Raw genomic sequence first — 27,801 nt, 5'->3', positions numbered from 1 at the left:
GAAACTGATAAAATATTAATCTCAATTATAGATTGAAATGAAAGCTTGTCGCGTAAATGTGTGTGTGTGTGTGTGTGTGTGTGTGTGTGTGTGTGTGTGTGTGTGTGTGTGTGTGTGTGTGTGTGTGTGTGTGTGTGTGTGTGTGTGTGTGTGTGTGTGTGTGTGTACTGCTTACTCAAACTATGGATCACATAACCTATACAAAAAAAAAAAAAAAAAAAAAAAAAAAAAAAAAAAAAAAAAAAAAAAAAAAAATTATTGTACACTATAAAGCAAGAGGTTAAATCTTTAATCTGTTAAGAATTAAATTTTTTATTGTAACTGCGAAAATTATAAAAGTACCAAGCGAAGCAAGTACGGAATATAGGGATATAGGAAGCGATGGGGAACAGCAAGTAACTCCAACATCGAAATACTACAACGATTCCAATCGAAAACGCTAAGAGCCTTAATAGACGCACCTTGGTATGTTACCAACGAAACCATCCATCGCGACCTCAAGATACCTACAGTCAAAGAGGAAATAGCAAAATATAGCGACAGATATAGCAAAAGAGTCAAGAAACACCGAAACCCCCTAATCACTGGACTACTCGATACGACGGACCAGATTCGCAGGCTGAAGAGGCACTACCCGCTAGACCTAAACGTTAGATTCATTTAATTATCCAAATTAAGCTAATGCACTTACTTATAATACTTATAAATTATACCTATCTATAATAAGTATTAACTTATTGTAAATAAACAGCCATGTCACTGCGCCACGCCAGAAAAATTACTGAAAATTCTCAACGCGAGAATTGATTGTAATTCCAACAAATAAATAAAAAAAAAAAAAAAGCTGTTGCTGTCCCCAAGCGCCAAAATACGTTCTGACTACTATTTTATGTATCTCACAGAAGTATGTCTTCATTCATCATCTCCCATGCCATCCACCAACGTGTTCTTAACATGTTATCTCCTAGTAAAATATTGATATTGAGTCAGATATCCAACTGAATAATCTTTTCGGTGTCTACTATAAGACATTTAAAACCAAGGCTCGTACACACGTGTGCTTATACGTCAGATGTAATACTTAACACGAAACCTGCTTATATTAATATTAAATTTATGCATAGTAGGATGTTCGACCTTTGTAAAAATGAAATTATAATACATACAGTTTCACCGTGGAAAAGTGAATCTTTCTAGCATGTCCACGCAAATGCAGCGGAGGGGAGGACTGTGCATGCACCAAACAACTTTACGTTCGTAATTTTTCACACAAATGTACAACTGTAGGGAAATAATTATCTCTGATTTTTCGGATGTTAGGAATCGACAATATCGCATAACGGAATGCTGTGTTCTACGTATTCTATTTTTGTTACGAAAGTGGTACAAACGAAGTCCACGTAAGAATAGTACAACAAAATCGGTTGAGGTTAGGTTATCGTGCAGATATCGCGGCTTTTGCATTGGAAATCACGCAACTGCCAGTCTCGTCGTTCCTTGTAAACGAAAGAAAGGTATTGTAATCGGTCGGAATTAACATAAAACTCGTCGCATGCGACCATATGGCCTGAATGTTGAATAAACGAGAGTAGAGCGCGAGCTATGTGATTCTAACCGTTTAGGCGGAAACTAATGATTGTAACCAGAGCCGAGATATATGCCAATATTACTTTGCTCGACAAAGCGTATAAGATGAGGAGAGAATCGCGATAAGGTAGAACAAGAGACAGATATTCTCTACGTAAAGCAAGTCTGTCAACTAGATTGAAATCCTATAGCTATAACTACAGTGAATCCATATTCTGGCGAATTGTCTTTTCACAAATGAAGCTTCTGAAGAACGGAATTGATACAATAACTACTGTTCATTCATAACTACTGTTGTAAGAATCTATATATTTGTCTATCTATATCTATATATATCGATCTATATATATTTGTCAGAATGTCATTTTATCAAAAAACCCATCCTCTGTAATCATAGTTTAACGAAGCATAATTAATAGAAGAGGTAGAGCGTTAAGTGGAGATGATTTAATCACAGTTAAGTAGATAAATCTCTATATTAGTCTCTTTAATTAAAATGTCCTACGTTTTATTTGCGTCATTTTTTTTCTTCATCCAATTTAAAATGTTTAAATAACAATAGCCTATACAATATAATTTTATGTAAAAAAATTGATTATACCATGTTTATTACAGATATTTAACATTTTTGTGTACATACAAAATTTAGATTATACCTCGCTTGAGAACAAAAATTCTATTTGTTTTCCTAACATGTACTAATAATTATTGATCAAACTAGAAAAAGCTGGAGGAGATTACTTAGGAAGATTACTTGGCATCTTATATTCCTGGCAAGAGAAAATGAAAAATTCGTTTCTTCTCTTTGCTTCCCTGTTCCTTCTTTCCTCCTTTTTCCCTTTTTACATCGCGTTGTTTTACATCGCAATTTACATTTATTTGTAAAGTTTGAATCTTCTCGATATTGAAGATGTTGAAGCTGCAAGTATGTATTTCATTTTAATCCATTCGAGACCGAGATTTAATTGTAAGACGATACCTAGGTGTCGGTACGATCTGAATGTTTAGTTAGAATGATTCTGTGTTTTACTCTCTCCAGGGTATTCTTTTCATACTTTGATTTTAAATCGATGACAATCTTAAATAGTATGCCTCATATTTTTAAAATATAAAATTATATACTATGTTATTCTATAATGTATTATGTACAGTTAAATATATATATATAATAATTCTATATTGAAAAAAATATGAAATTAACATGATATATACATTACTACGTAAGTTATATATAAAATATGTATATTATACCCTTGCCTACTGACTGATATGAATTTCTTTCGGTCTCGAATGCGTTAAAAGAGAGCGCAAAGAAGGCGAAATTACTTATTGTAATTAGTAAATCGACCTGAGAGGCAGACAGATACAAGAAAGAAGGAATATTATATTAGCGGCATTATCATGTTTTTGCTCTCTTTAAGTCTTTCATCGAGACAGACAATCTACAGGTATTAATCGACCAATTTCTCCAAGCTGATAACTTCGAATTGATGTTTCTATATAAGAAGTGTTATGTGTTAATCTGTCTAAATGTTTAAAAGGTGTTATAAATTAAATGTTGTTAAACGATACGTAATTGCCTTTTGATCGTAAATTTTACTATCAAGGGGTCTTTTATGTATGCGTAATCATTGTGAATTATAACAATTTATGTGATCGATATTAAAGGTGTTTAAAAGCATGTAGTTTTTTTCTATATTACTATTCTCCTATATTATTATCCTATATTATTATAGCATTCCTATATTATTATAATATCCAATTACATGTTGATACACAAGATATACAGATTATTATTTATAACGTTTTGGTTTTCTTAATTGAGTCATTCATTTAGTACAAATGATAAGAAATTAGTAATAATTCACAAAAAAAGGATATCGTAGTAGAAATATTATAAAAAAACATTTTCTGTTTTAGTGTAGAGTTACTCCTTCTTACAGACAGTGTCGTACAAATCTGTACGTCTCTGAGAAAATGTAGGTATCTGAGCCCTTACTTCCTCAACAACTTTTAGATCTGATAGAAAAAAGAAACATACGAAGTAATAAGTAATGCTTACTAATAAATTCAACAAATACAGAGGAAGATGGCTAAATCGATAAATTAACGAGACTAAAAATTAATTACATCATGGATCTCTCGCTTTTAATTTTAAGCTGTAAATTACCGATATCGGTGACTGCCATATTCTCTTGAGTTTCCAAATCGTAAAGAATCTTTCCCCAGGGATTGGTCAACTGTGTATGTCCCCATGCGACGTAACTTGCTTAAGGAACACGAGCCGGTGATATGCAGGCAACGTATAATTGATTATCATTCGCTCTGAAACGCTGAAGTAATGACCAGTGCAGTGGTCCAGTGGTCATATTGAATGCCGCTGGATATATCAGCATTTGGCAACCTAACCCAGAGAAGCAGGAAATATGAAGCCACCGAATACCAATTAACTTCGTAGTTGCACGGTTCACATTCCATCATTTCTGAATATGCGAGGACAGTCCTCTTATTGTGCTTTTAATTCTTTTATTTGTTTCATTTTCAGCAAATATACTGGTTTTTTAAATTAAGCTTCTTTTTATACAGAGTTACAGATTATATTAATTTTATATAGAATATATTTAAGAAAGATATTTAATTTTTTGCTAGTTAAGTATTGATCGATTAAGTTACTGTACCTTTGTTCCGATAAATGCGTGCCATTTCCTCGAATCTAATATCATAGCAAATGCCAATACCTATTTTGCAGCCCTTCACATCGAACGTCGTTAGGGAGTTACCAGGACTGAGTGAATCACTCTCTCGAAAAGTAATCTTATTAGGAATGTCGATGTCGAATAGATGTACCTAATAACATAAAAATGTAGTCGCTAATTCTATTGCTGCAACTTTTGTAATTTAATATCAAAGTTACCAACTCCTAAACTTTAATTATTTTTTATTTAATAACTGACAGCGTTTTTATCACTTTCTTTTATTAAAAAATCCTATCATTTAATAATGTTTAAAAAGGAGAAAAAATAAGTATAATAATATTTTAAGTATGTGAAAAATTTATACAACACAAACACATTACAACAAAAATGGGCGTTTCCCGTATCATAACGTATTTTATAAACCGTAAATTATAGAATTGGTTATAGTATACGTATGTACATATGTATATTCCTAAATTATTCCTAGATAGAGTCACTTTCTTCGCCCCAATATTTTCAAATTCAAAGCCATAAAGGAATATATTACTTACCTTTCGGTGTTTTGCTATCAAAGTTCCATCGGGACCCCAAATAGTACAGGTATTGTACAATTTAGCGCCCTCTATTTCAGGCATCGTACCACCAACTACATAGATGTTGTTTTCTTTAGCTGCGTTCGATGAAGCAACGCTCGTTTCACCATCAGGAATACTCTCGGCGTATTTTGGAAAGTACTCTGCATTGCAATATTTCAATTAATGAAGAATAACTGTCTTTTGTTCCAACCATAAATTAAATTGAAATGTTTGTCAGTTTTTTATTTTTTAAATTATTAAAATAACTAAGTTTTATATTTCGACTTAATTAAATATGCAATTACTTAGCTAATAGTATATATAATAAATTGTTTCTACAGGTTCAAAATGAAAAATGAATATTTAGAAATATTTAATTACGACAATGCTATTTGTGTTAGCATCAGTGGCTTGTTACTCAACGACTTTGCTAGTACTTTTTGAAACATAAAGTTAGTTTTCAATTAACACTTATACTAGAGGCGGAATTATAAATGCAAAATAATTGATAATACTAATTTATAAGTACCTAATTATTAGTATCTTAAAAAATATATTTATACAAAAATCACGATAATCATGAAAATGGGGAAATCCTATATTCTCGAATCAATTCACAATTTATTTTGTATATTAATTAGATTCCGCGCTCATCAGTACGTACTCACTGGCGACATCGAGAAAATGTATCGGCAATTCCTCGTACGACCAGAGGATCGGAAATATCAAAGGATATTATGGCGCAGCGCGAGTGGAGAAACAGAAACATATGAGCTTAACACCGTAATACTCTTATCATAGAAATAGAAGCAGTCCTCAATTCCCGCCCTCTAACTTCTATCTCCACCGATCCAAATGATCTCCTAGCCCTCACTCCCGGACATTTCCTCATTGGCGATTCATTAATGTGCTTACGTGATCGAGATTTCAAGGACATTCCATCGAACCGACTCTCCAAATGGCAGCATATCCAACAGCTTAAACAACATTTTTGGAACCGCTGGCATAAGGAGTATTTGAACGAGCTAACCAACCGCAATAAATGGAGCAAGGGTGGACACAGCATCCAAAAGGGCACAATCGTCATCCTCAGAGAGGACAACGTTCCCTCCATGCATTGGCCTCTGGGCCGAGTTATCAAGATTCATCCAGGCGCCGATGGTGTCATCCGGACAGCTACAGTTCAGACGGCAAAGAGCATTTTGGATCGGGGCGTCAAAAGGCTTGTCCCACTGCCAATTCAACCCGATCTCGAGAAACCCGAACAACTAGCCACCGAGACGAAATAAGATGGGAACTTCAACCACACCTCCCTAGTTTGATCGGTACCCTCTCAACGGGGGGAGAATGTTACGCCATGCGGCTTACCATAGGTCATATTCTTAACTATCGATCGCGGCACTATAATGTCGCAGACGGATCGTCGTGTCTGCCCGGCAAACAAACATTGTAGTGGCAAGCGCATGGTTCATTAAGCAGGGCGACTTCCAGAAACGTCGACTCGTGGCCCGTATTTTACCTCGCGTAAAAGAATGTGGCGTGATCCGAACGTAGTGGGGGTCGCCTTCCAGAAAAAACGAAAAAAATCGAAAGGCGTTCAGAACTTTTCGAGATGTCGAACCGTCAACACATGTGGTATGTCGCGCATTACTTATCAACCAAAACGCAGTTACATTTTTTTTGTTCCATTTATATCTTTCTAGTTAATAAGTTGTTGAAATAAACATTAATTTATTTGTGTTAATTCTGTGGAATTTCGTTGAACTACCCTTATTATCATAATCGAAATAAGGGGATCGATCAGTTCGTGGCGTCGATTATTTAATCGTAACGGGAACTTACAACTCTCGTTGACGTGCTATCTCGCGATCGCGTCTCTCCGCGAACGGTCGAAACAAAATGATTCACTAAAAACTGTCCTGAATTCCTAAGAATTTATTTACCGCAAAACTGACAAAGTGTTTATTTAAAACATGAGGTTGAAGGTAGTCCTTTTCTTTCATTTCATTCATTTTCATTTTCTTTCTTAAGTATGGCTAACACAATATCTAATCAATTAAAATTTTATATTTTCACGTGAAAAGTTTCTTTAGATAATTATTATCAACATGATGACTAACTCTTACGGATTAATACGTGTCTGTAGGGCAATCCGGTGGACTTGATCGGCCTTTTACTTCGAAAGTTGAGTAATCGGTGTCGCTTTCTTACGCATCTTTGAACTGTATAAATGTTTTAAAATTGTTTGATCCAGAATGTACCACACCGGACAATCAAGAAGGCAGGTGCCTTGACTACAGAAAATGTAAACCTCTGCAAGAAATATGGCAGATACAGTACCGTACAGCCACCGATTTTTATAGACGATCAGTGTGCAGATACCAGGGCAATGTTACGATCGTTTGCTGTCCGAACGATCCAAACAAAGAGAAGAGAGAAATTTTAATAAAAACTGTGTATAAGTATAAGGCTTTGCGACCACCATACTGTGGTTTTAGCAACGTCTCTCATACCAGGGTGGTCGATGGTAAACCAGCTGAACTTGGTACGTTTTATGTCTTTCTTTCCGATTAATAATAAGCCATTTACTGCAAAGAATGAACTTTAAAGGCATTAAACAGCACATCAATGTACATTTCAATTAGACTAAATAATAATGCTATGATTTTATCGGTAGTAACTTTACTTATTAACTTGAATTATTTCTTTCTTTTACTTCATGTTAGGAAGAGTATCTTTTTGCTTGAAATAAAAAATTGATATAGGAGTAATAATATGGATAGAGATCAAAAACTGTTAGGGCAGAAATTACACGTTTGAACTTTATAGTTCAGTATAGTTCAAATAGAAATTATATAGAATTATTTAATAATTTGTATTCCACTGGAATAAAAATTTAATTTCTGTCTTTATCAAATCTCTATTTCAGAGTATTTGTACGTATGTACTTATCGTCTGCTGTATGATCGAATATCGAATAGGTAATAATCGTTGTTACCCGTTATGTGAGAAAAAATTATGTATATTCACAACTATGACTATTGCATTTTAGGCGCTTGGCCATGGATCGTTGCATTAGGTTTTCGTAATCCCCGAAACCCAGACAAACCACTATGGAAGTGCGGAGGTTCCCTGATATCGGCTAGGCATGTTTTGACCGCAGCACATTGTGCACATATGGATGGAATAGAAAACATACACAATCATAATATTGTCATTCTTAGATTGGTGGAGGAGGTGCCATTTTCGAGTAAGTCCTCAAATATATATATATATATATGCTATTGAGTATTACTGAAGTATCATATCCTGAAATTTCTTACTGTACACATATATTGTGTCATAAAGCGTGTATAATTCTTTCTCATACTTTTGGTCATTCGTTTCCTGCATTTTCATTTATTTTTTTATTTTTCAGGGTACGTATATCCCATTTGTACGAAAGAGCCCCTACGAAAGAGCAACTTCGTCGGCTATAACCCCCTTGTTGCTGGATGGGGAGCATTAAGATATAGTAAGTGATATCAATTTTATAATAAAATTAAATAGTTCCAGTCTTAAATATCTTTCTTATTTTCTTCGTAGGACGACCACGACGTAATGCATTAATGGAAGTACAAATGCCAGTGATTAAGAACGCCGAATGCAAAATAGCTTATTCCAAATTTCCTAATGCACCTGATATCACTGATGGTATAATATGCGCCGAACATGCTCAGGGTGGAGAGGATTCTTGTACGGTAATTAAGTTACAGAGTTACTACAAACTATACGGTATCTGAAGACACGTCGATTCGAATTAACATCAAATCGACGTCTTAAACATTAAAAATAATAGATAAACACAATTTAATAGTTTTGCCCACTTCTCACACCTCGTTATGGTATTTAATCTAATTTCCTTCTAATCTTAGTTTTGCTCAAAATACATATAACATGTACGTTATAAATTGGAGTATTTCAATACACAAATCAATAGAAGATTATTACTGTATATAAGTATAATTTCAATACAATTCGATCGATATATTTCAGTATCTTTGATTAAAAATTTAACGATCCTTTCAGGCTGACCGCGGCGGACCACTGCTGATACAACATGAATTAACCTCGTATTTAATAGGTATTGTGTCTTATGCTTATAAGTGCGGCACAGCTGGGTATCCCAGCGTTTACACTAGGGTCACATCGTACCTTGACTTCATTCTCCAAGCGATGCAATAATATGATATTACTGTTCCATAAATATCATTGTGTAAAAAACGTAAAGTTGGATTTTCTTATTGTGGAGATAAGAAACAGCTCAAATTTACATTGTTTTGTACGTTACAAATTATAGGCTTAAAATGTACGAAATGTAACTTTGAAACGACACTAATTTTTTACGCACGATAAACCTCCACGACTTAGGTATGTAAAGATGATAAACGTATATTAATTCTATAAATTTGGTAATAATAAACCAACTTTCTGAGAAGTTCTGTAAATTTCGTTTCTGTTGTATCAAGAGAATAATGGAATATTCCACTTAGATCGTATACTTCTTGTACGTACGTACAAAATTTTCCGGCTAATCTAAAACACTTCATAAGATAGAGAGCTTCTGGAAATTCGGACACAGAGAGTGCATAAAATACAAGATAAGTCTCGTGTCTTTCAAAATTATTTTTTATTCGCTAAAAACGTCCTGTGTACTCATGCAATCACATGCAACCTCGAAACTTCACTTATTTTTTATCACTTTCCAATTCAATACACAGTTTCAGCATTTTTGACTATATGTAAGAGAAATTTCCATTCAGCCAAAGGTGTACTTACAGATTATAGATTCCTATACGACTCTCAGTAAAAATTTATCCGCACTCCAGATAGTTAAAACTTCTGTCGACCGTATTGATCCATCTGCACTCTTCGTATGACGTCAATATCTGTTCAGTGCTGCTGCGCAGGTTTCTTTGTGTTACGTCAATTCGTTTGTGACCGTTGCGCGAGTAATGGCGCTTTGCAATGGTGATTTGCAGGAAAACAGTGCAGGATGCTGTGATTCGTTTCTTGTGGTCGGAGGTTATGTTTGATGCCTATATTTATCAAAGATTTAATGCACATTATGGAGAAAGTGTTTTGTCACGAAGTGTGTTTGAATGGGCACAAAAGTTCAAAGAAGATCGCACAAGTGTTATGAAAAAACAGCTGGACGCCCGTCCACATCCACGATGACAACATTGAACGTGCTCATGAACTTATGCTCTATGGAATAGACGAGTGACACTGGATAATGTGGCAAATCATTTGCAAATCAGCCACGGCTCTGCTTATGCAATAGTGCACGACAGATTTGGATTTTAAAAAGTTTGTGCGAGATGGATGCCGAAAAAGCTGATGAAAAGGTGAAGACGACGATGCATTCGTGGTTCGCAGCTCAGCCCAAAACATTTTTTAATGAGAAAATACAAAGGTCCTTCGGCAAATGGACAAAGTGTATACAGAAATCGAGAAAGAAATGGTTTTGAAAGAATTTTCAAAAGAATTGCAGTCTAATGTAGAAAATTCTTATGAAAAGAAAGTATCAATTGACACCGCTTCACAGGATTATATTTTCATTAAAACAGACTTAATGTTTGATGTCAATAGCTCAACAGAATACCAGAAAGAGTCTGTGAAACGAAGGAAAGAAGATATTGCAGTATTGTATAATGATTTGTCACCATCTTCGTCACAAGATACTCAAAATTTACAAGAACGGTTCGACAAAAAAAGTAAAAGTTTAGGAGAAGCAGAAAAAGATCATAACAAGAAGGATAATATTTCAATGAGAAATATTTTGGACGGCGATACAAATAAAGAAAACCAAATTGAAACGAAGGAATTAGAAGCAGTTAGTAAATCAACTGCTGAAAATGATACAAAATCAATAGACAACGTTGAACAAAATATATCATTAGAATCCATACAAAAAGCAAGAGATAATGCTTACAATAATGAACATTTGCTTATAGAAGAAGACCAAATGATGACAGCGAAAAATGCGTGTGACACTACAGAATAAAAAACTTCAGCAGATCTTATGTCGAGAAATTTAGATGCTAATACACAAGAGAAGTCTTTAGAGAATAAAGATGACAAGAATCCATCTCCATCTATGTTAGATAGTAGTAAACGGAGCAGTCGTTATAATGTTGCTGCAAAGCCTGCTACTTCGCCAAAATTTGAAGAAATTGTTTATAATCAAACCAGACAATCAAACACAAATAAAATTTTGCGAAGCGCTTTAAAGACGAAATTAATCGAAGACAAGTCTGAAATAATTAATAAACAAAAGGCATCGGAAAATGTAGAAAATAAATTTGCCAAAGAAGAAAAAAGAGGTGTTAAACAAAAATCAATTTCAGATAGTGAAAACGAAACAACTGATAAGTTCGTCAACGAAGGCAAGTTCTTTTAACGAACACAGCTAGTGATAGCGATAGGTATAAATCTGTAGAAAATGATAATGCAGTAACGGGTGTAATAGCAACTGATGAAGCGAAACATAGAGGCAGACCTAGGAGATCGGATAAAGTCGAAGTTAAAGAAGATGAAAATACAAGTGTAAATTCCGACCAATTGCGGGGAGACGTAACCGCGAGGAGAGACGTCAACGGGGGTCGTACGATTATATCAATCGACACCACGAATTGATCGATCCCCTGATTTCCGTTGAGATAATAGGGGTGATTGAGTTTGTATAACACTGTGATTCACTGAATTATAAATTATATATTTCCAACACTTTACAGATTACACTGACGTAGAGAAATAAATAGTTAACAACTTGTCGCACGAAGATGTGATAGATATGTACGCTAGAGCAGGGCTCTTATAATGGAGATTAATGTATTAATGTACTTAGCACTATAATATATTTAGGAGAGAAGATGTATGTTCGACAACACCGAGAACCGACAAAAGATTTTCGTAAAGTATGCGACTCTCGCGCTATGTGTAGACTGCCGCGTTAGGCGTTAGTTTTTAGACTGACTGTCGCTCTTTTTCTAATACAGAAGAAAAGTTCGGTGTGGGTATGCCCCTGTGCCTAAAGAACGCGGATTCGTTGTCCCCACTTTCGTTAGGAAAAGTGAGGGTAACGAACCGCGGTGTCGATTGGTCATGACCTGCACTACTGCTCGAAGGGATGAGTAGGAAGTCTCCTACCATCGTGGTGGATAGATGACTGTGTGCGTGAGGAAAACATAGCTTGTTTTATTAGAGGGCTATTCGGATTTTCCTAATGGGTGCATACCCGCTTTCTCCGTGTTTTAAGTACGTCTAATAAACCCAAGGACCTCTCTAAAAACCGACTGTGTTTCGAGAATATTTTTAAGCTTTAGAAATTCTTCAAGACAAACGGATTGAAGACACATGGCGAAACACTACAGGGAAGTGAAAGTTATGGTGGGTCCTTAGGTTTATTGGGGGTCGAAGTGACGTTACGCAGGCTGGTTGTTGTCCGGTGGTGCGAGCTGGCGCGGGCTGGCGTGCAGATGTTTTAGGCGGCGTAACACCAAGGAAGATCCTAGAAAATGAGAAGGGTGGATTAGAAGAACGAAGAAAACTCGAAGAAGATACAGAAGAAGAAACTACAGAGACAGAAGTCAATTCAAAAGGTATATTAAATAATAAGTGCGATTTACTTGATACCGAACTTATAATACTTATAAATTATACCTATCTATAATAAGTATTAACTTATTGTAAATAAACAGCCATGTCACTGCGCCACGCCAGAAAAATTACTGAAAATTCCCAACGCGAGAATTGATTGTAATTTCAACAAATAAATAAAAAAAAAAAAAAAAAACTTGATACCGAAAGAGCTATTGAAATTAATGATACGGTTCAAGATATTAAATTTACTGAAGGTAGAAGCCGAACTCAAAATGATATGGAAGATGTAGTAGAAGATTCACAAGAATTATCTAATAAAAGTAAGTTATCAGAAATAAGGATTGCACTTAACAAAATTGAATATACAAAAACTATTTTACGGAATAAAAAGAATTCATTAGAAAGAGAAAGAGGAATAAGGGAAAAGAAGAAAATGTACAGACAGAAATTATTTCAAAAAATATATCAGATGATAAATGTGATTTGCTTTAGAAAAAAAAAAAAAAAAAAAAAAATATTATCCACAAACTACATTAGGAATTTATCTATTTTAGTGAGGAGAAAGAGAAAGGATAGAGGAGTTGATCAATAGACTGTGGATTTTGAAGCGTTTATGAAAAACTTACAATTTTAATAAAATATTCAATGTAAAGTCTTTGTTATAATATTCAGATAGATAGATGAAAAAAAAACTGAATTTGCATAATTACTCATGGCTTATTGATCAATCATGCGACTCGTTCAGAGGTAACTCGAGTTGTAAAGGCGACAATTTATTAAAAATGGTATATCTGACGTACGATGCATTTGTTCGTGTAAAACTATTTAAATAAGTATAAAAATCACGCGAAAAAAAATCTACTGAAAATAATGTTGAACTAGTTAATAATAATAAATCATATAGTGAAACACAAACCTTAAATCAAGATTTTAAGTTCAAGAAAAAAAAAAAAAAGAAAAAAAAAGAAGAAAGAAGTTGATAAAATGACAGCAACATGTAGCAGCAGGCGAGAGAAAATAGGCCAAATTTCTAAAAGAAGAAACGATGCTCAAGAACTCGGAATTTCTCGAGTGGATATGCTAAACAACGAATTTAATGAACAGTTGAAAGAACGTGAAACAGCAATAGAAGGCTTACATCAAATGTTAAAGCATCAATCGGAAATTCATAAAGTTACCTTAAATGAAGCAAGTTTGAAAATAGGAGAACTGCAGAGTGCAGTGTATCAATGTGCACTAAAAATGCAAGTAACGTGACGATTACTTTTAGAACACCACAAGCACCACGAAAACACAATCAAGACCAAACAAGATCAAGTTCAAAAGTGAAGTTACGTGAGCTTATTACTGCTAACGACCAAAAATTGAATTACGATCCCGAGCATCAACTCGCTGATCTTCAAGTAGAATGTTCCGACAAAGACAGGACGACACAAGAGTTCGAGAAACACATAGAGGACATGAAGGAGGAAGTGCAAAAATTAGAATTGCAACTCGACGAGTTACAAAAAAAAGAAAAACACACACGCACGTAAAAAGAGTTCAATCTTTTGGAATACAAATTGAAGAACTAACAATAAAATTAGAAGAAATAACACAGAAGAAATAAGTCACAAATATGAAATTGCCTGATGGCTGATGTTGATCGTTGACGTTTATAGCGAAAGAATTCCGTCAACGGCGCCATCTGGATCCTTGTTGAAAAATTAAACAAGCCGCAATAGCACCATTACGCTCATCACCCAGAGTAGCGTTTGTCGCTGAGTCGAGGAGCTGGAGGATTTCTTATACTCAAGGACATAAATTTTACCACTTCCGGTAACGTTCTTCAGGTGATCCAGGCATTCGAAATCACAACATTCTTTTCCAAGGCGAAATTTTCTGCATGGCTGTAGTAAAAAGAAATCGATCAATTGTACAGATCAATCGTCACTCGACTGCTCGAGAATTCAGGTCATCCAGAGAATAGAATAGAGACGTGGAAAAATGTAGTGCGATCATCACAGTGGGAGGAAATAGGGGGATAGGGACCAAATGAATGAACGAGATGTTAAGGACAACTGACGATAAGTTCTTCTTTTATCGAGAATTGCATGTTTGTGAATGGTTTGTGGGTGGTTAGGTGGAGAGAATTGAAGAGTTTGGAGGTGACTGGAAGAGTGTTTTGGGCAAGGTAGATTGCAGAATGGTTGCGGTAGCATTGTGTTAATTATGGGTTTGTACATGTAATCTTTGTATGTATCACTACATACAACCTAACGTATATTTTTAATAATACATCAGAGTTTTAGTTATTTCATAGCTATGAATTTTATACTCTATAATCTTGACGTTTTATTTCACAGAAGCGTTTGAATATCCATAAAAATTAAATGAACCAATGTATTCATTATCTTATAGAGAAGATATATTATTTTTAATTATGTTCCAATTATTTATCATGATCCTGATTTCCTTATTCTGAAAATTTGAAAGGAAGTTTTGTAGTTTGATACTTTCAGCGACAAAGGGTCAATATTGCTTTAGTATATTTCGTCACATATACATGTATATCTATATATCCACCGAAAATGCGCTCTTGTAGACAAACGCTCGATTCGCGTCATAGCTTTTAAAGCTCGTCGCATCTCAATCCGTTGGAAAAAGTTTTTCCTGTAGCATATTTTATTTTTACGAACCAACAAGGTCTTTGTTTATTTCCTTCTTTTTTTTGCTCCAATTCCCCCATTGTTTTTTCAAGGATAGTATTTCAGAGCCATTAGTCAAGTTCATTGTAACAATAAACGTACGTTTCGGAAACATTTTGTGCTGTGAAACAGAATACACTAAAGTTTGAAGGTCACATCGATTTTCGAAAGTTTATAAATGGAGGTGTATGACAGTATCACCAGCTGTTGCTGTCCCCAAGCGCCAAAATACGTTCTGACTACTATTTTATGTATCTCACAGAAGTATGTCTTCATTCATCATCTCCCATGCCATCCACCAACGTGTTCTTAACATGTTATCTCCTAGTAAAATATTGATGTTGAGTCAGATATCCAACTGAATAATCTTTTCGGTGTCTACTATAAGACATTTAAAACCAAGGCTCGTACACACGTGTGCTTATACGTCAGATGTAATACTTAACACGAAACCTGCTTATATTAATATTAAATTTATGCATAGTAGGATGTTCGACCTTTGTAAAAATGAAATTATAATACATTTCATACAGTTTCACCGTGGAAAAGTGAATCTTTCTAGCATGTCCACGCAAATGCAGGGGAGGGGAGGACTGTGCATGCACCAAACAACTTTACGTTCGTAATTTTTCACACAAATGTACAACTGTAGGGAAAAAATTATCTCTGATTTTTCGGATGTTAGGAATCGACAATATCGCATAACGGAATGCCGTGTTCTACGTATTCTATTTTTGTTACGACGAAGTTGTGGTACAAACGAAGTCCACATAAGAATAGTACAACAAAATCGGTTGAGGTTAGGTTATCGTGCAGATATCGCGGCTTTTGCATTGGAAATCACGCAACTGCCAGTCTCGTCGTTCCTTGTAAACGAAAGAAAGGTATTGTAATCGGTCGGAATTAACATAAAACTCGTCGCATGCGACCATATGGCCTGAATGTTGAATAAACGAGAGTAGAGCGCGAGCTATGTGATTCTAACCGTTTAGGCGGAAACTAATGATTGTAACCAGAGCCGAGATATATGCCAATATTACTTTGCTCGACAAAGCGTATAAGATGAGGAGAGAATCGCGATAAGGTAGAACAAGAGACAGATATTCTCTACGTAAAGCAAGTCTGTCAACTAGATTGAAATCCTACAGCTATAACTACAGTGAATCCATATTCTGGCGAATTGTCTTTTCACAAATGAAGCTTCTGAAGAACGGAATTGATACAATAACTACTGTTCATTCATAACTACTGTTGTAAGAATCTATATATTTGTCTATCTATATCTATATATATATCGATCTATATATATTTGTCAGAATGTCATTTTATCAAAAAACCCATCCTCTGTAATCATAGTTTAACGAAGCATAATTAATAGAAGAGGTAGAGCGTTAAGTGGAGATGATTTAATCACAGTTAAGTAGATAAATCTCTATATTAGTCTCTTTAATTAAAATGTCCTACGTTTTATTTGCGTCATTTTTTTTCTTCATCCAATTTAAAATGTTTAAATAACAATAGCCTATACAATATAATTTTATGTAAAAAAATTGATTATACCATGTTTATTACAGATATTTAACATTTTTGTGTACATACAAAATTTAGATTATACCTCGCTTGAGAACAAAAATTCTATTTGTTTTCCTAACATGTACTAATAATTATTGATCAAACTAGAAAAAGCTGGAGGAGATTACTTAGGAAGATTACTTAGCATCTTATATTCCTGGCAAGAGAAAATGAAAAATTCGTTTCTTCTCTTTGCTTCCCTGTTCCTTCTTTCCTCCTTTTTCCCTTTTTACATCGCGTTGTTTTACATCGCAATTTACATTTATTTGTAAAGTTTGAATCTTCTCGATATTGAAGATGTTGAAGCTGCAAGTATGTATTTCATTTTAATCCATTCGAGACCGAGATTTAATTGTAAGACGATACCTAGGTGTCGGTACGATCTGAATGTTTAGTTAGAATGATTCTGTGTTTTACTCTCTCCAGGGTATTCTTTTCATACTTTGATTTTAAATCGATGACAATCTTAAATAGTATGCCTCATATTTTTAAAATATAAAATTATATACTATGTTATTCTATAATGTATTATGTACAGTTAAATATATATATATAATAATTCTATATTGAAAAAAATATGAAATTAACATGATATATACATTACTACGTAAGTTATATATAAAATATGTATATTATACCCTTGCCTACTGACTGATATGAATTTCTTTCGGTCTCGAATGCGTTAAAAGAGAGCGCAAAGAAGGCGAAATTACTTATTGTAATTAGTAAATCGACCTGAGAGGCAGACAGATACAAGAAAGAAGGAATATTATATTAGCGGCATTATCATGTTTTTGCTCTCTTTAAGTCTTTCATCGAGACAGACAATCTACAGGTATTAATCGACCAATTTCTCCAAGCTGATAACTTCGAATTGATGTTTCTATATAAGAAGTGTTATGTGTTAATCTGTCTAAATGTTTAAAAGGTGTTATAAATTAAATGTTGTTAAACGATACGTAATTGCCTTTTGATCGTAAATTTTACTATCAAGGGGTCTTTTATGTATGCGTAATCATTGTGAATTATAACAATTTATGTGATCGATATTAAAGGTGTTTAAAAGCATGTAGTTTTTTTCTATATTACTATTCTCCTATATTATTATCCTATATTATTATAGCATTCCTATATTATTATAATATCCAATTACATGTTGATACACAAGATATACAGATTATTATTTATAACGTTTTGGTTTTCTTAATTGAGTCATTCATTTAGTACAAATGATAAGAAATTAGTAATAATTCACAAAAAAAGGATATCGTAGTAGAAATATTATAAAAAAACATTTTCTGTTTTAGTGTAGAGTTACTCCTTCTTACAGACAGTGTCGTACAAATCTGTACGTCTCTGAGAAAATGTAGGTATCTGAGCCCTTACTTCCTCAACAACTTTTAGATCTGATAGAAAAAAGAAACATACGAAGTAATAAGTAATGCTTACTAATAAATTCAACAAATACAGAGGAAGATGGCTAAATCGATAAATTAACGAGACTAAAAATTAATTACATCATGGATCTCTCGCTTTTAATTTTAAGCTGTAAATTACCGATATCGGTGACTGCCATATTCTCTTGAGTTTCCAAATCGTAAAGAATCTTTCCCCAGGGATTGGTCAACTGTGTATGTCCCCATGCGACGTAACTTGCTTAAGGAACACGAGCCGGTGATATGCAGGCAACGTATAATTGATTATCATTCGCTCTGAAACGCTGAAGTAATGACCAGTGCAGTGGTCCAGTGGTCATATTGAATGCCGCTGGATATATCAGCATTTGGCAACCTAACCCAGAGAAGCAGGAAATATGAAGCCACCGAATACCAATTAACTTCGTAGTTGCACGGTTCACATTCCATCATTTCTGAATATGCGAGGACAGTCCTCTTATTGTGCTTTTAATTCTTTTATTTGTTTCATTTTCAGCAAATATACTGGTTTTTTAAATTAAGCTTCTTTTTATACAGAGTTACAGATTATATTAATTTTATATAGAATATATTTAAGAAAGATATTTAATTTTTTGCTAGTTAAGTATTGATCGATTAAGTTACTGTACCTTTGTTCCGATAAATGCGTGCCATTTCCTCGAATCTAATATCATAGCAAATGCCAATACCTATTTTGCAGCCCTTCACATCGAACGTCGTTAGGGAGTTACCAGGACTGAGTGAATCACTCTCTCGAAAAGTAATCTTATTAGGAATGTCGATGTCGAATAGATGTACCTAATAACATAAAAATGTAGTCGCTAATTCTATTGCTGCAACTTTTGTAATTTAATATCAAAGTTACCAACTCCTAAACTTTAATTATTTTTTATTTAATAACTGACAGCGTTTTTATCACTTTCTTTTATTAAAAAATCCTATCATTTAATAATGTTTAAAAAGGAGAAAAAATAAGTATAATAATATTTTAAGTATGTGAAAAATTTATACAACACAAACACATTACAACAAAAATGGGCGTTTCCCGTATCATAACGTATTTTATAAACCGTAAATTATAGAATTGGTTATAGTATACGTATGTACATATGTATATTCCTAAATTATTCCTAGATAGAGTCACTTTCTTCGCCCCAATATTTTCAAATTCAAAGCCATAAAGGAATATATTACTTACCTTTCGGTGTTTTGCTATCAAAGTTCCATCGGGACCCCAAATAGTACAGGTATTGTACAATTTAGCGCCCTCTATTTCAGGCATCGTACCACCAACTACATAGATGTTGTTTTCTTTAGCTGCGTTCGATGAAGCAACGCTCGTTTCACCATCAGGAATACTCTCGGCGTATTTTGGAAAGTACTCTGCATTGCAATATTTCAATTAATGAAGAATAACTGTCTTTTGTTCCAACCATAAATTAAATTGAAATGTTTGTCAGTTTTTTATTTTTTAAATTATTAAAATAACTAAGTTTTATATTTCGACTTAATTAAATATGCAATTACTTAGCTAATAGTATATATAATAAATTGTTTCTACAGGTTCAAAATGAAAAATGAATATTTAGAAATATTTAATTACGACAATGCTATTTGTGTTAGCATCAGTGGCTTGTTACTCAACGACTTTGCTAGTACTTTTTCAAACATAAAGTTAGTTTTCAATTAACACTTATACTAGAGGCGGAATTATAAATGCAAAATAATTGATAATACTAATTTATAAGTACCTAATTATTAGTATCTTAAAAAATATATTTATACAAAAATCACGATAATCATGAAAATGGGGAAATCCTATATTCTCGAATCAATTCACAATTTATTTTGCATATTAATTAGATTCCGCGCTCATCAGTACGTACTCACTGGCGACATCGAGAAAATTCCTGTATCGGCAATTCCTCGTACGACCAGAGGATCGGAAATATCAAAGGATATTATGGCGCAGCGCGAGTGGAGAAACAGAAACATATGAGCTTAACACCGTAATACTCTTATCATAGAAATAGAAGCAGTCCTCAATTCCCGCCCTCTAACTTCTATCTCCACCGATCCAAATGATCTCCTAGCCCTCACTCCCGGACATTTCCTCATTGGCGATTCATTAATGTGCTTACGTGATCGAGATTTCAAGGACATTCCATCGAACCGACTCTCCAAATGGCAGCATATCCAACAGCTTAAACAACATTTTTGGAACCGCTGGCATAAGGAGTATTTGAACGAGCTAACCAACCGCAATAAATGGAGCAAGGGTGGACACAGCATCCAAAAGGGCACAATCGTCATCCTCAGAGAGGACAACGTTCCCTCCATGCATTGGCCTCTGGGCCGAGTTATCAAGATTCATCCAGGCGCCGATGGTGTCATCCGGACAGCTACAGTTCAGACGGCAAAGAGCATTTTGGATCGGGGCGTCAAAAGGCTTGTCCCACTGCCAATTCAACCCGATCTCGAGAAACCCGAACAACTAGCCACCGAGACGAAATAAGATGGGAACTTCAACCACACCTCCCTAGTTTGATCGGTACCCTCTCAACGGGGGGAGAATGTTACGCCATGCGGCTTACCATAGGTCATATTCTTAACTATCGATCGCGGCACTATAATGTCGCAGACGGATCGTCGTGTCTGCCCGGCAAACAAACATTGTAGTGGCAAGCGCATGGTTCATTAAGCAGGGCGACTTCCAGAAACGTCGACTCGTGGCCCGTATTTTACCTCGCGTAAAAGAATGTGGCGTGATCCGAACGTAGTGGGGGTCGCCTTCCAGAAAAAACGAAAAAAATCGAAAGGCGTTCAGAACTTTTCGAGATGTCGAACCGTCAACACATGTGGTATGTCGCGCATTACTTATCAACCAAAACGCAGTTACATTTTTTTTGTTCCATTTATATCTTTCTAGTTAATAAGTTGTTGAAATAAACATTAATTTATTTGTGTTAATTCTGTGGAATTTCGTTGAACTACCCTTATTATCATAATCGAAATAAGGGGATCGATCAGTTCGTGGCGTCGATTATTTAATCGTAACGGGAACTTACAACTCTCGTTGACGTGCTATCTCGCGATCGCGTCTCTCCGCGAACGGTCGAAACAAAATGATTCACTAAAAACTGTCCTGAATTCCTAAGAATTTATTTACCGCAAAACTGACAAAGTGTTTATTTAAAACATGAGGTTGAAGGTAGTCCTTTTCTTTCATTTCATTCATTTTCATTTTCTTTCTTAAGTATGGCTAACACAATATCTAATCAATTAAAATTTTATATTTTCACGTGAAAAGTTTCTTTAGATAATTATTATCAACATGATGACTAACTCTTACGGATTAATACGTGTCTGTAGGGCAATCCGGTGGACTTGATCGGCCTTTTACTTCGAAAGTTGAGTAATCGGTGTCGCTTTCTTACGCATCTTTGAACTGTATAAATGTTTTAAAATTGTTTGATCCAGAATGTACCACACCGGACAATCAAGAAGGCAGGTGCCTTGACTACAGAAAATGTAAACCTCTGCAAGAAATATGGCAGATACAGTACCGTACAGCCACCGATTTTTATAGACGATCAGTGTGCAGATACCAGGGCAATGTTACGATCGTTTGCTGTCCGAACGATCCAAACAAAGAGAAGAGAGAAATTTTAATAAAAACTGTGTATAAGTATAAGGCTTTGCGACCACCATACTGTGGTTTTAGCAACGTCTCTCATACCAGGGTGGTCGATGGTAAACCAGCTGAACTTGGTACGTTTTATGTCTTTCTTTCCGATTAATAATAAGCCATTTACTGCAAAGAATGAACTTTAAAGGCATTAAACAGCACATCAATGTACATTTCAATTAGACTAAATAATAATGCTATGATTTTATCGGTAGTAACTTTACTTATTAACTTGAATTATTTCTTTCTTTTACTTCATGTTAGGAAGAGTATCTTTTTGCTTGAAATAAAAAATTGATATAGGAGTAATAATATGGATAGAGATCAAAAACTGTTAGGGCAGAAATTACACGTTTGAACTTTATAGTTCAGTATAGTTCAAATAGAAATTATATAGAATTATTTAATAATTTGTATTCCACTGGAATAAAAATTTAATTTCTGTCTTTATCAAATCTCTATTTCAGAGTATTTGTACGTATGTACTTATCGTCTGCTGTATGATCGAATATCGAATAGGTAATAATCGTTGTTACCCGTTATGTGAGAAAAAATTATGTATATTCACAACTATGACTATTGCATTTTAGGCGCTTGGCCATGGATCGTTGCATTAGGTTTTCGTAATCCCCGAAACCCAGACAAACCACTATGGAAGTGCGGAGGTTCCCTGATATCGGCTAGGCATGTTTTGACCGCAGCACATTGTGCACATATGGATGGAATAGAAAACATACACAATCATAATATTGTCATTCTTAGATTGGTGGAGGAGGTGCCATTTTCGAGTAAGTCCTCAAATATATATATATATATATGCTATTGAGTATTACTGAAGTATCATATCCTGAAATTTCTTACTGTACACATATATTGTGTCATAAAGCGTGTATAATTCTTTCTCATACTTTTGGTCATTCGTTTCCTGCATTTTCATTTATTTTTTTATTTTTCAGGGTACGTATATCCCATTTGTACGAAAGAGCCCCTACGAAAGAGCAACTTCGTCGGCTATAACCCCCTTGTTGCTGGATCGGGAGCATTAAGATATAGTAAGTGATATCAATTTTATAATAAAATTAAATAGTTCCAGTCTTAAATATCTTTCTTATTTTCTTCGTAGGACGACCACGACGTAATGCATTAATGGAAGTACAAATGCCAGTGATTAAGAACGCCGAATGCAAAATAGCTTATTCCAAATTTCCTAATGCACCTGATATCACTGATGGTATAATATGCGCCGAACATGCTCAGGGTGGAGAGGATTCTTGTACGGTAATTAAGTTACAGAGTTACTACAAACTATACGGTATCTGAAGACACGTCGATTCGAATTAACATCAAATCGACGTCTTAAACATTAAAAATAATAGATAAACACAATTTAATAGTTTTGCCCACTTCTCACACCTCGTTATGGTATTTAATCTAATTTCCTTCTAATCTTAGTTTTGCTCAAAATACATATAACATGTACGTTATAAATTGGAGTATTTCAATACACAAATCAATAGAAGATTATTACTGTATATAAGTATAATTTCAATACAATTCGATCGATATATTTCAGTATCTTTGATTAAAAATTTAACGATCCTTTCAGGCTGACCGCGGCGGACCACTGCTGATACAACATGAATTAACCTCGTATTTAATAGGTATTGTGTCTTATGCTTATAAGTGCGGCACAGCTGGGTATCCCAGCGTTTACACTAGGGTCACATCGTACCTTGACTTCATTCTCCAAGCGATGCAATAATATGATATTACTGTTCCATAAATATCATTGTGTAAAAAACGTAAAGTTGGATTTTCTTATTGTGGAGATAAGAAACAGCTCAAATTTACATTGTTTTGTACGTTACAAATTATAGGCTTAAAATGTACGAAATGTAACTTTGAAACGACACTAATTTTTTACGCACGATAAACCTCCACGACTTAGGTATGTAAAGATGATAAACGTATATTAATTCTATAAATTTGGTAATAATAAACCAACTTTCTGAGAAGTTCTGTAAATTTCGTTTCTGTTGTATCAAGAGAATAATGGAATATTCCACTTAGATCGTATACTTCTTGTACGTACGTACAAAATTTTCCGGCTAATCTAAAACACTTCATAAGATAGAGAGCTTCTGGAAATTCGGACACAGAGAGTGCATAAAATACAAGATAAGTCTCGTGTCTTTCAAAATTATTTTTTATTCGCTAAAAACGTCCTGTGTACTCATGCAATCACATGCAACCTCGAAACTTCACTTATTTTTTATCACTTTCCAATTCAATACACAGTTTCAGCATTTTTGACTATATGTAAGAGAAATTTCCATTCAGCCAAAGGTGTACTTACAGATTATAGATTCCTATACGACTCTCAGTAAAAATTTATCCGCACTCCAGATAGTTAAAACTTCTGTCGACCGTATTGATCCATCTGCACTCTTCGTATGACGTCAATATCTGTTCAGTGCTGCTGCGCAGGTTTCTTTGTGTTACGTCAATTCGTTTGTGACCGTTGCGCGAGTAATGGCGCTTTGCAATGGTGATTTGCAGGAAAACAGTGCAGGATGCTGTGATTCGTTTCTTGTGGTCGGAGGTTATGTTTGATGCCTATATTTATCAAAGATTTAATGCACATTATGGAGAAAGTGTTTTGTCACGAAGTGTGTTTGAATGGGCACAAAAGTTCAAAGAAGATCGCACGAGTGTTATGAAAAAACAGCTGGACGCCCGTCCACATCCACGATGACAACATTGAACGTGCTCATGAACTTATGCTCTATGGAATAGACGAGTGACACTGGATAATGTGGCAAATCATTTGCAAATCAGCCACGGCTCTGCTTATGCAATAGTGCACGACAGATTTGGATTTTAAAAAGTTTGTGCGAGATGGATGCCGAAAAAGCTGATGAAAAGGTGAAGACGACGATGCATTCGTGGTTCGCAGCTCAGCCCAAAACATTTTTTAATGAGAAAATACAAAGGTCCTTCGGCAAATGGACAAAGTGTATACAGAAATCGAGTGATTATGTCAAAAAATGATGTATGTCTTTTTTGACAATTGCTTAAAATAAATTCTACACCGACAGAGCGGGTAACTTTTTACTCACCCTCGTAAGACACTTAAATTTCCAATCTATTATGATGAATAAAAGAGCTTATACTATTAAATCTAATTGTATTTTGTTGCATGAGAGTACACGTGTATGTGATGTACATTACCTTTATATCCCCTTGAACGCTTCAATATTGCGCATATATACTATATTTTGTACAGCTTCTATAAAATTTCGTATGTTTGTTTAGGCTGTTAATCTAGAGGCTGGAGTACAAAGAAGTGGCACAATGATGTGGGCTGATGACATTTATAATTATCAAGGAATCACCCCTACATTCGCTCAGGTATATATCGTTGACTATAACGTATTTAACATATATGATTGTTAGAATATTAATAATTAATTTTTAATTCTATCAGAATTTTAATGAAACTGTCCCTTGGGAAGGAAGAACTGATACCTTGATATCACGGTTTGTACATCCTATATATACGACAAATTTTAGAACATTATATAACGAAGAACCAGATCGTCGTGGCCATGTGATGTGAATAAAAGGACTTGAATTTGATGATATTTTTATAATGTTAGATAACATAACTAAGTATCTTCACAGTAAGATAGGATGACATGGTTTACATGATCTTAATGTTGTTCACTCGAGTGATGATATTATAAGGAAAAGCGTAATATCACAGGTAGGATGATTCATAATTTAGAACTACTAACTCATGTATGTATTAAAAATTAAAGAAATATATTAAATTTTATAGGATATTTATGTTTAGTAACCAGTAATTCAGAGATTGGTATTCATGGTTACTATAACGAGGCTGTAGAAACGCACCCTTTCTTCTTTGCAAATGGTCCTGTATTTATGTCTAAGCCGAAACTGGAACCTCTGAATAATTTAGATTTATTCTTGTTATTTTCTAAAATACTTATCTACAGTATACCATAAGGAATGATACCGTATCGCACCTAATCAAGTGCCTTAAGAAACATCAACAGGATATCACAGTAAGTAATCCCTTATCGACAGATATGTAAGTAAAAGTTATGTGTCATTGTTATACACAATTATGTGTTAGTGTTATACACAGTTATTTATCATTTTCTATTAATTCAGTTGTAGCCACTACAATATCTATGACACTGGTAGTAATTATAAGAACAATAATGATGTTCTATAAGAGGAAATGATGATTAGGAACAAAAACTTACAGGTAAGTCAAAGTATATGTTATTTGCCATTTGAAAAGAAAGTTACTAACTTGGAATTTTTTGATAAATAATAATTGTGCAAAATATATTGGATTTCAAATTTGTCAAAAATTGATATTTAAGAAGCATTGTAATAATATAACATTAATATTTTGATTTTTCAGAAGATATCATGCGGTGGATGGATAATATGCAAAAAATATTAAGCAGTATATGAATTTTCATATTGCGTAGAGATAACAAAATGAATTTTAAAAAATGTCGACACGGTAATAAGAAATAGCATCGTGACAAAGAATATATAAAGACAGTTTCATTTTTTATAAATAAAAATTTGTTGTTCCAGATTTTGAAATACAGTGAAACGTTTAATTAGTATCTTAATATCTTTAAATAATTATTATTTTAGAATCAATTGTAATTGTATCATACGTACTTTTGAATTCGTGCAAGAACATATGTAATTTTGAAGTAGTTATTATTAGGAAACTGTTAGACGCGAACAGTATGCGAAAAGTTAGTATGCAGTGTAATAATTATCAATCAAAACACAAGAATTAAATTCTTGAGGAAAAAATTTCCGGAATTTCTTATTTACATGATTATAGAGAAATCCATAATAAAAAGGAGCTGCTTTCTAATACTTCGCTTCCTTGTAATGCCTACGTTAACAATAACGAGGTTCGACTTTTTGTTTTTAGAGGGATACTGGAAAATTTGAAAGTACAGTACCATTGGGAAGAAAATCACGATATTGAAAACGATATTTGCAAGTAAATTTCCAAAAAATCTGTTTTCAAATTTTCGCTTTCTATTTCACATTAAAAGAAAGGGAGGGCTGCCTTCTTTTTCTGCAAGACAAAACAAACATTCTGAATCTCGTATCAATGAATGATGTCAATAAGTTATTTTTCTTTTCAGATTGAACAATATTCCAGATTTATTCATAATTTCATACTACGCGAAGAATAGACTTTCATAGGTATATAAAGGAAATATTAAGTATAGGAAAACTCTTTTTCGTTGTAGGTGACATATGCTTCACGGTTGAACACATGTATTTTTGAACACATATAAATGAAAAAGTACTCTTATGGAGAAAAAGAATTGATACCTTCGATTGACATTAGATAATGTATATAAACTTATGAACAATCACTATCACTATCAGTTTGTATTTTAGGTGCACACGCAGATTTGTTGGAGTTCTTATAAAATGTACTTCCTGTACGAACGTTTTATTCTTCCAAATTTTACGATACTATGTCTCATATGATAACTATATGGATTAAACGTAATATAAATGATCCGAAAATAGACTCGAACGACATTAATTGTCTTTCTATTTATACCAATATCGAAAATACAAGTAAAGCTGGAGCAATAGTATGCAAGAATGGACTATTTATTATTTTAAACCAAATCATAGCATATTCAGAATGCACAGTATTATCATGAAATGTAAATGAATCAGTTGTAAACGAACGATTTTACTGTAAAATCGTTGCCGCCTTTTTTTCATCTGAAATATAGCAGCAATGAGTACATTCTTTTAATATATAATAAAACGAGATATCTTTATAAAGTTACATATGTCATCACTGGTAACTGTTATCTCGTATGA

General features: G+C 34.1%; 4 protein-coding genes and 2 long non-coding RNA genes across 8 annotated transcripts; 3 read left to right on the top strand and 3 right to left on the bottom strand.

The window, feature by feature from the left end:
- Nucleotides 1–216: 216 nt before the first annotated feature.
- LOC126865826 (uncharacterized) lies at nucleotides 217–12,693 on the bottom strand. The gene is made up of 2 exons (XR_007689695.1): nucleotides 12,584–12,693; nucleotides 217–733 (listed from the first exon to the last, which is right to left on the bottom strand). It is a non-coding gene; the product is annotated as an uncharacterized LOC126865826 (long non-coding RNA).
- Nucleotides 3,599–9,772, bottom strand: LOC126865678 (omega-amidase NIT2-A-like). Its single transcript, XM_050618480.1, has 4 exons — nucleotides 9,677–9,772; nucleotides 4,835–5,019; nucleotides 4,266–4,434; nucleotides 3,599–3,991 (listed from the first exon to the last, which is right to left on the bottom strand). Exons 2-4 carry the CDS (start codon nucleotides 4,916–4,918, stop codon nucleotides 3,858–3,860), a joined length of 387 nt encoding a protein of 128 aa, XP_050474437.1. The 5' UTR covers nucleotides 4,919–5,019; nucleotides 9,677–9,772; the 3' UTR covers nucleotides 3,599–3,857.
- Nucleotides 5,499–24,438, top strand: LOC126865496 (venom serine protease Bi-VSP-like). Of its 3 annotated transcripts, none has more exons than XM_050618084.1 (6): nucleotides 5,499–6,493; nucleotides 7,911–8,108; nucleotides 8,277–8,372; nucleotides 8,444–8,598; nucleotides 8,927–9,268; nucleotides 24,244–24,438. In XM_050618084.1, exons 1-5 carry the CDS (start codon nucleotides 6,391–6,393, stop codon nucleotides 9,080–9,082), a joined length of 708 nt encoding a protein of 235 aa, XP_050474041.1. In that variant the 5' UTR covers nucleotides 5,499–6,390; the 3' UTR covers nucleotides 9,083–9,268; nucleotides 24,244–24,438. The 3 variants fall into 3 exon arrangements, with proteins under 3 accessions (XP_050474041.1, XP_050474032.1, XP_050474051.1); XM_050618075.1 differs by lacking the exon at nucleotides 24,244–24,438 and adding an exon at nucleotides 9,679–9,825 and having other exon boundaries at nucleotides 6,356–6,493; XM_050618094.1 differs by lacking the exons at nucleotides 5,499–6,493; nucleotides 24,244–24,438 and adding exons at nucleotides 7,589–7,839; nucleotides 9,679–9,825.
- Nucleotides 18,349–24,337, bottom strand: LOC126865672 (omega-amidase NIT2-A-like). Its single transcript, XM_050618466.1, has 4 exons — nucleotides 24,242–24,337; nucleotides 19,396–19,580; nucleotides 18,827–18,995; nucleotides 18,349–18,552 (listed from the first exon to the last, which is right to left on the bottom strand). The coding sequence occupies exons 2-4, from the start codon at nucleotides 19,477–19,479 to the stop codon at nucleotides 18,419–18,421; spliced, it is 387 nt and encodes a 128-aa protein (XP_050474423.1). The 5' UTR covers nucleotides 19,480–19,580; nucleotides 24,242–24,337; the 3' UTR covers nucleotides 18,349–18,418.
- LOC126865555 (venom serine protease Bi-VSP-like) lies at nucleotides 20,246–24,985 on the top strand. Its single transcript, XM_050618218.1, has 6 exons — nucleotides 20,246–21,058; nucleotides 22,476–22,673; nucleotides 22,842–22,937; nucleotides 23,009–23,163; nucleotides 23,492–23,833; nucleotides 24,445–24,985. Exons 1-5 carry the CDS (start codon nucleotides 20,956–20,958, stop codon nucleotides 23,645–23,647), a joined length of 708 nt encoding a protein of 235 aa, XP_050474175.1. The 5' UTR covers nucleotides 20,246–20,955; the 3' UTR covers nucleotides 23,648–23,833; nucleotides 24,445–24,985.
- Nucleotides 24,986–26,000: 1,015 nt separating this feature from the next.
- Nucleotides 26,001–26,532, top strand: LOC126865795 (uncharacterized). Its single transcript, XR_007689680.1, has 2 exons — nucleotides 26,001–26,179; nucleotides 26,342–26,532. It is a non-coding gene; the product is annotated as an uncharacterized LOC126865795 (long non-coding RNA).
- Nucleotides 26,533–27,801: the final 1,269 nt, after the last annotated feature.

The sequence above is a fragment of the Bombus huntii genome, chromosome 1, assembly GCF_024542735.1.
Source record: "Bombus huntii isolate Logan2020A chromosome 1, iyBomHunt1.1, whole genome shotgun sequence".
Classification (NCBI taxonomy): domain Eukaryota; kingdom Metazoa; phylum Arthropoda; class Insecta; order Hymenoptera; family Apidae; genus Bombus; species Bombus huntii.
This window is presented reverse-complemented; position numbering and strand designations above follow the sequence as displayed.

What these genes read in the sequence shown, in the direction of transcription:
- LOC126865678 (XM_050618480.1), bottom strand. Translation starts at nt 4,918, where the DNA reads ATGCCTGAAATAGAGGGCGCTAAATTGTACAATACCTGTACTATTTGG. An exon ending in TGATAGCAAAACACCGAAAG is followed by an intron (nt 4,435 to 4,834) that starts GTAAGTAATATA and finishes TTATGTTATTAG; the next exon opens with GTACATCTATTCGACATCGA. An exon ending in ACGCATTTATCGGAACAAAG is followed by an intron (nt 3,992 to 4,265) that starts GTACAGTAACTT and finishes TCTCTGGGTTAG; the next exon opens with GTTGCCAAATGCTGATATAT.
- LOC126865496 (XM_050618084.1), top strand. Translation starts at nt 6,391, where the DNA reads ATGTGGCGTGATCCGAACGTAGTGGGGGTCGCCTTCCAGAAAAAACGA. An exon ending in TCGAACCGTCAACACATGTG is followed by an intron (nt 6,494 to 7,910) that starts GTATGTCGCGCA and finishes ATTGCATTTTAG; the next exon opens with GCGCTTGGCCATGGATCGTT. An exon ending in GTGGAGAGGATTCTTGTACG is followed by an intron (nt 8,599 to 8,926) that starts GTAATTAAGTTA and finishes CGATCCTTTCAG; the next exon opens with GCTGACCGCGGCGGACCACT.
- LOC126865672 (XM_050618466.1), bottom strand. Translation starts at nt 19,479, where the DNA reads ATGCCTGAAATAGAGGGCGCTAAATTGTACAATACCTGTACTATTTGG. An exon ending in TGATAGCAAAACACCGAAAG is followed by an intron (nt 18,996 to 19,395) that starts GTAAGTAATATA and finishes TTATGTTATTAG; the next exon opens with GTACATCTATTCGACATCGA. An exon ending in ACGCATTTATCGGAACAAAG is followed by an intron (nt 18,553 to 18,826) that starts GTACAGTAACTT and finishes TCTCTGGGTTAG; the next exon opens with GTTGCCAAATGCTGATATAT.
- LOC126865555 (XM_050618218.1), top strand. Translation starts at nt 20,956, where the DNA reads ATGTGGCGTGATCCGAACGTAGTGGGGGTCGCCTTCCAGAAAAAACGA. An exon ending in ATCGGGAGCATTAAGATATA is followed by an intron (nt 22,938 to 23,008) that starts GTAAGTGATATC and finishes TTTTCTTCGTAG; the next exon opens with GACGACCACGACGTAATGCA. An exon ending in GTGGAGAGGATTCTTGTACG is followed by an intron (nt 23,164 to 23,491) that starts GTAATTAAGTTA and finishes CGATCCTTTCAG; the next exon opens with GCTGACCGCGGCGGACCACT.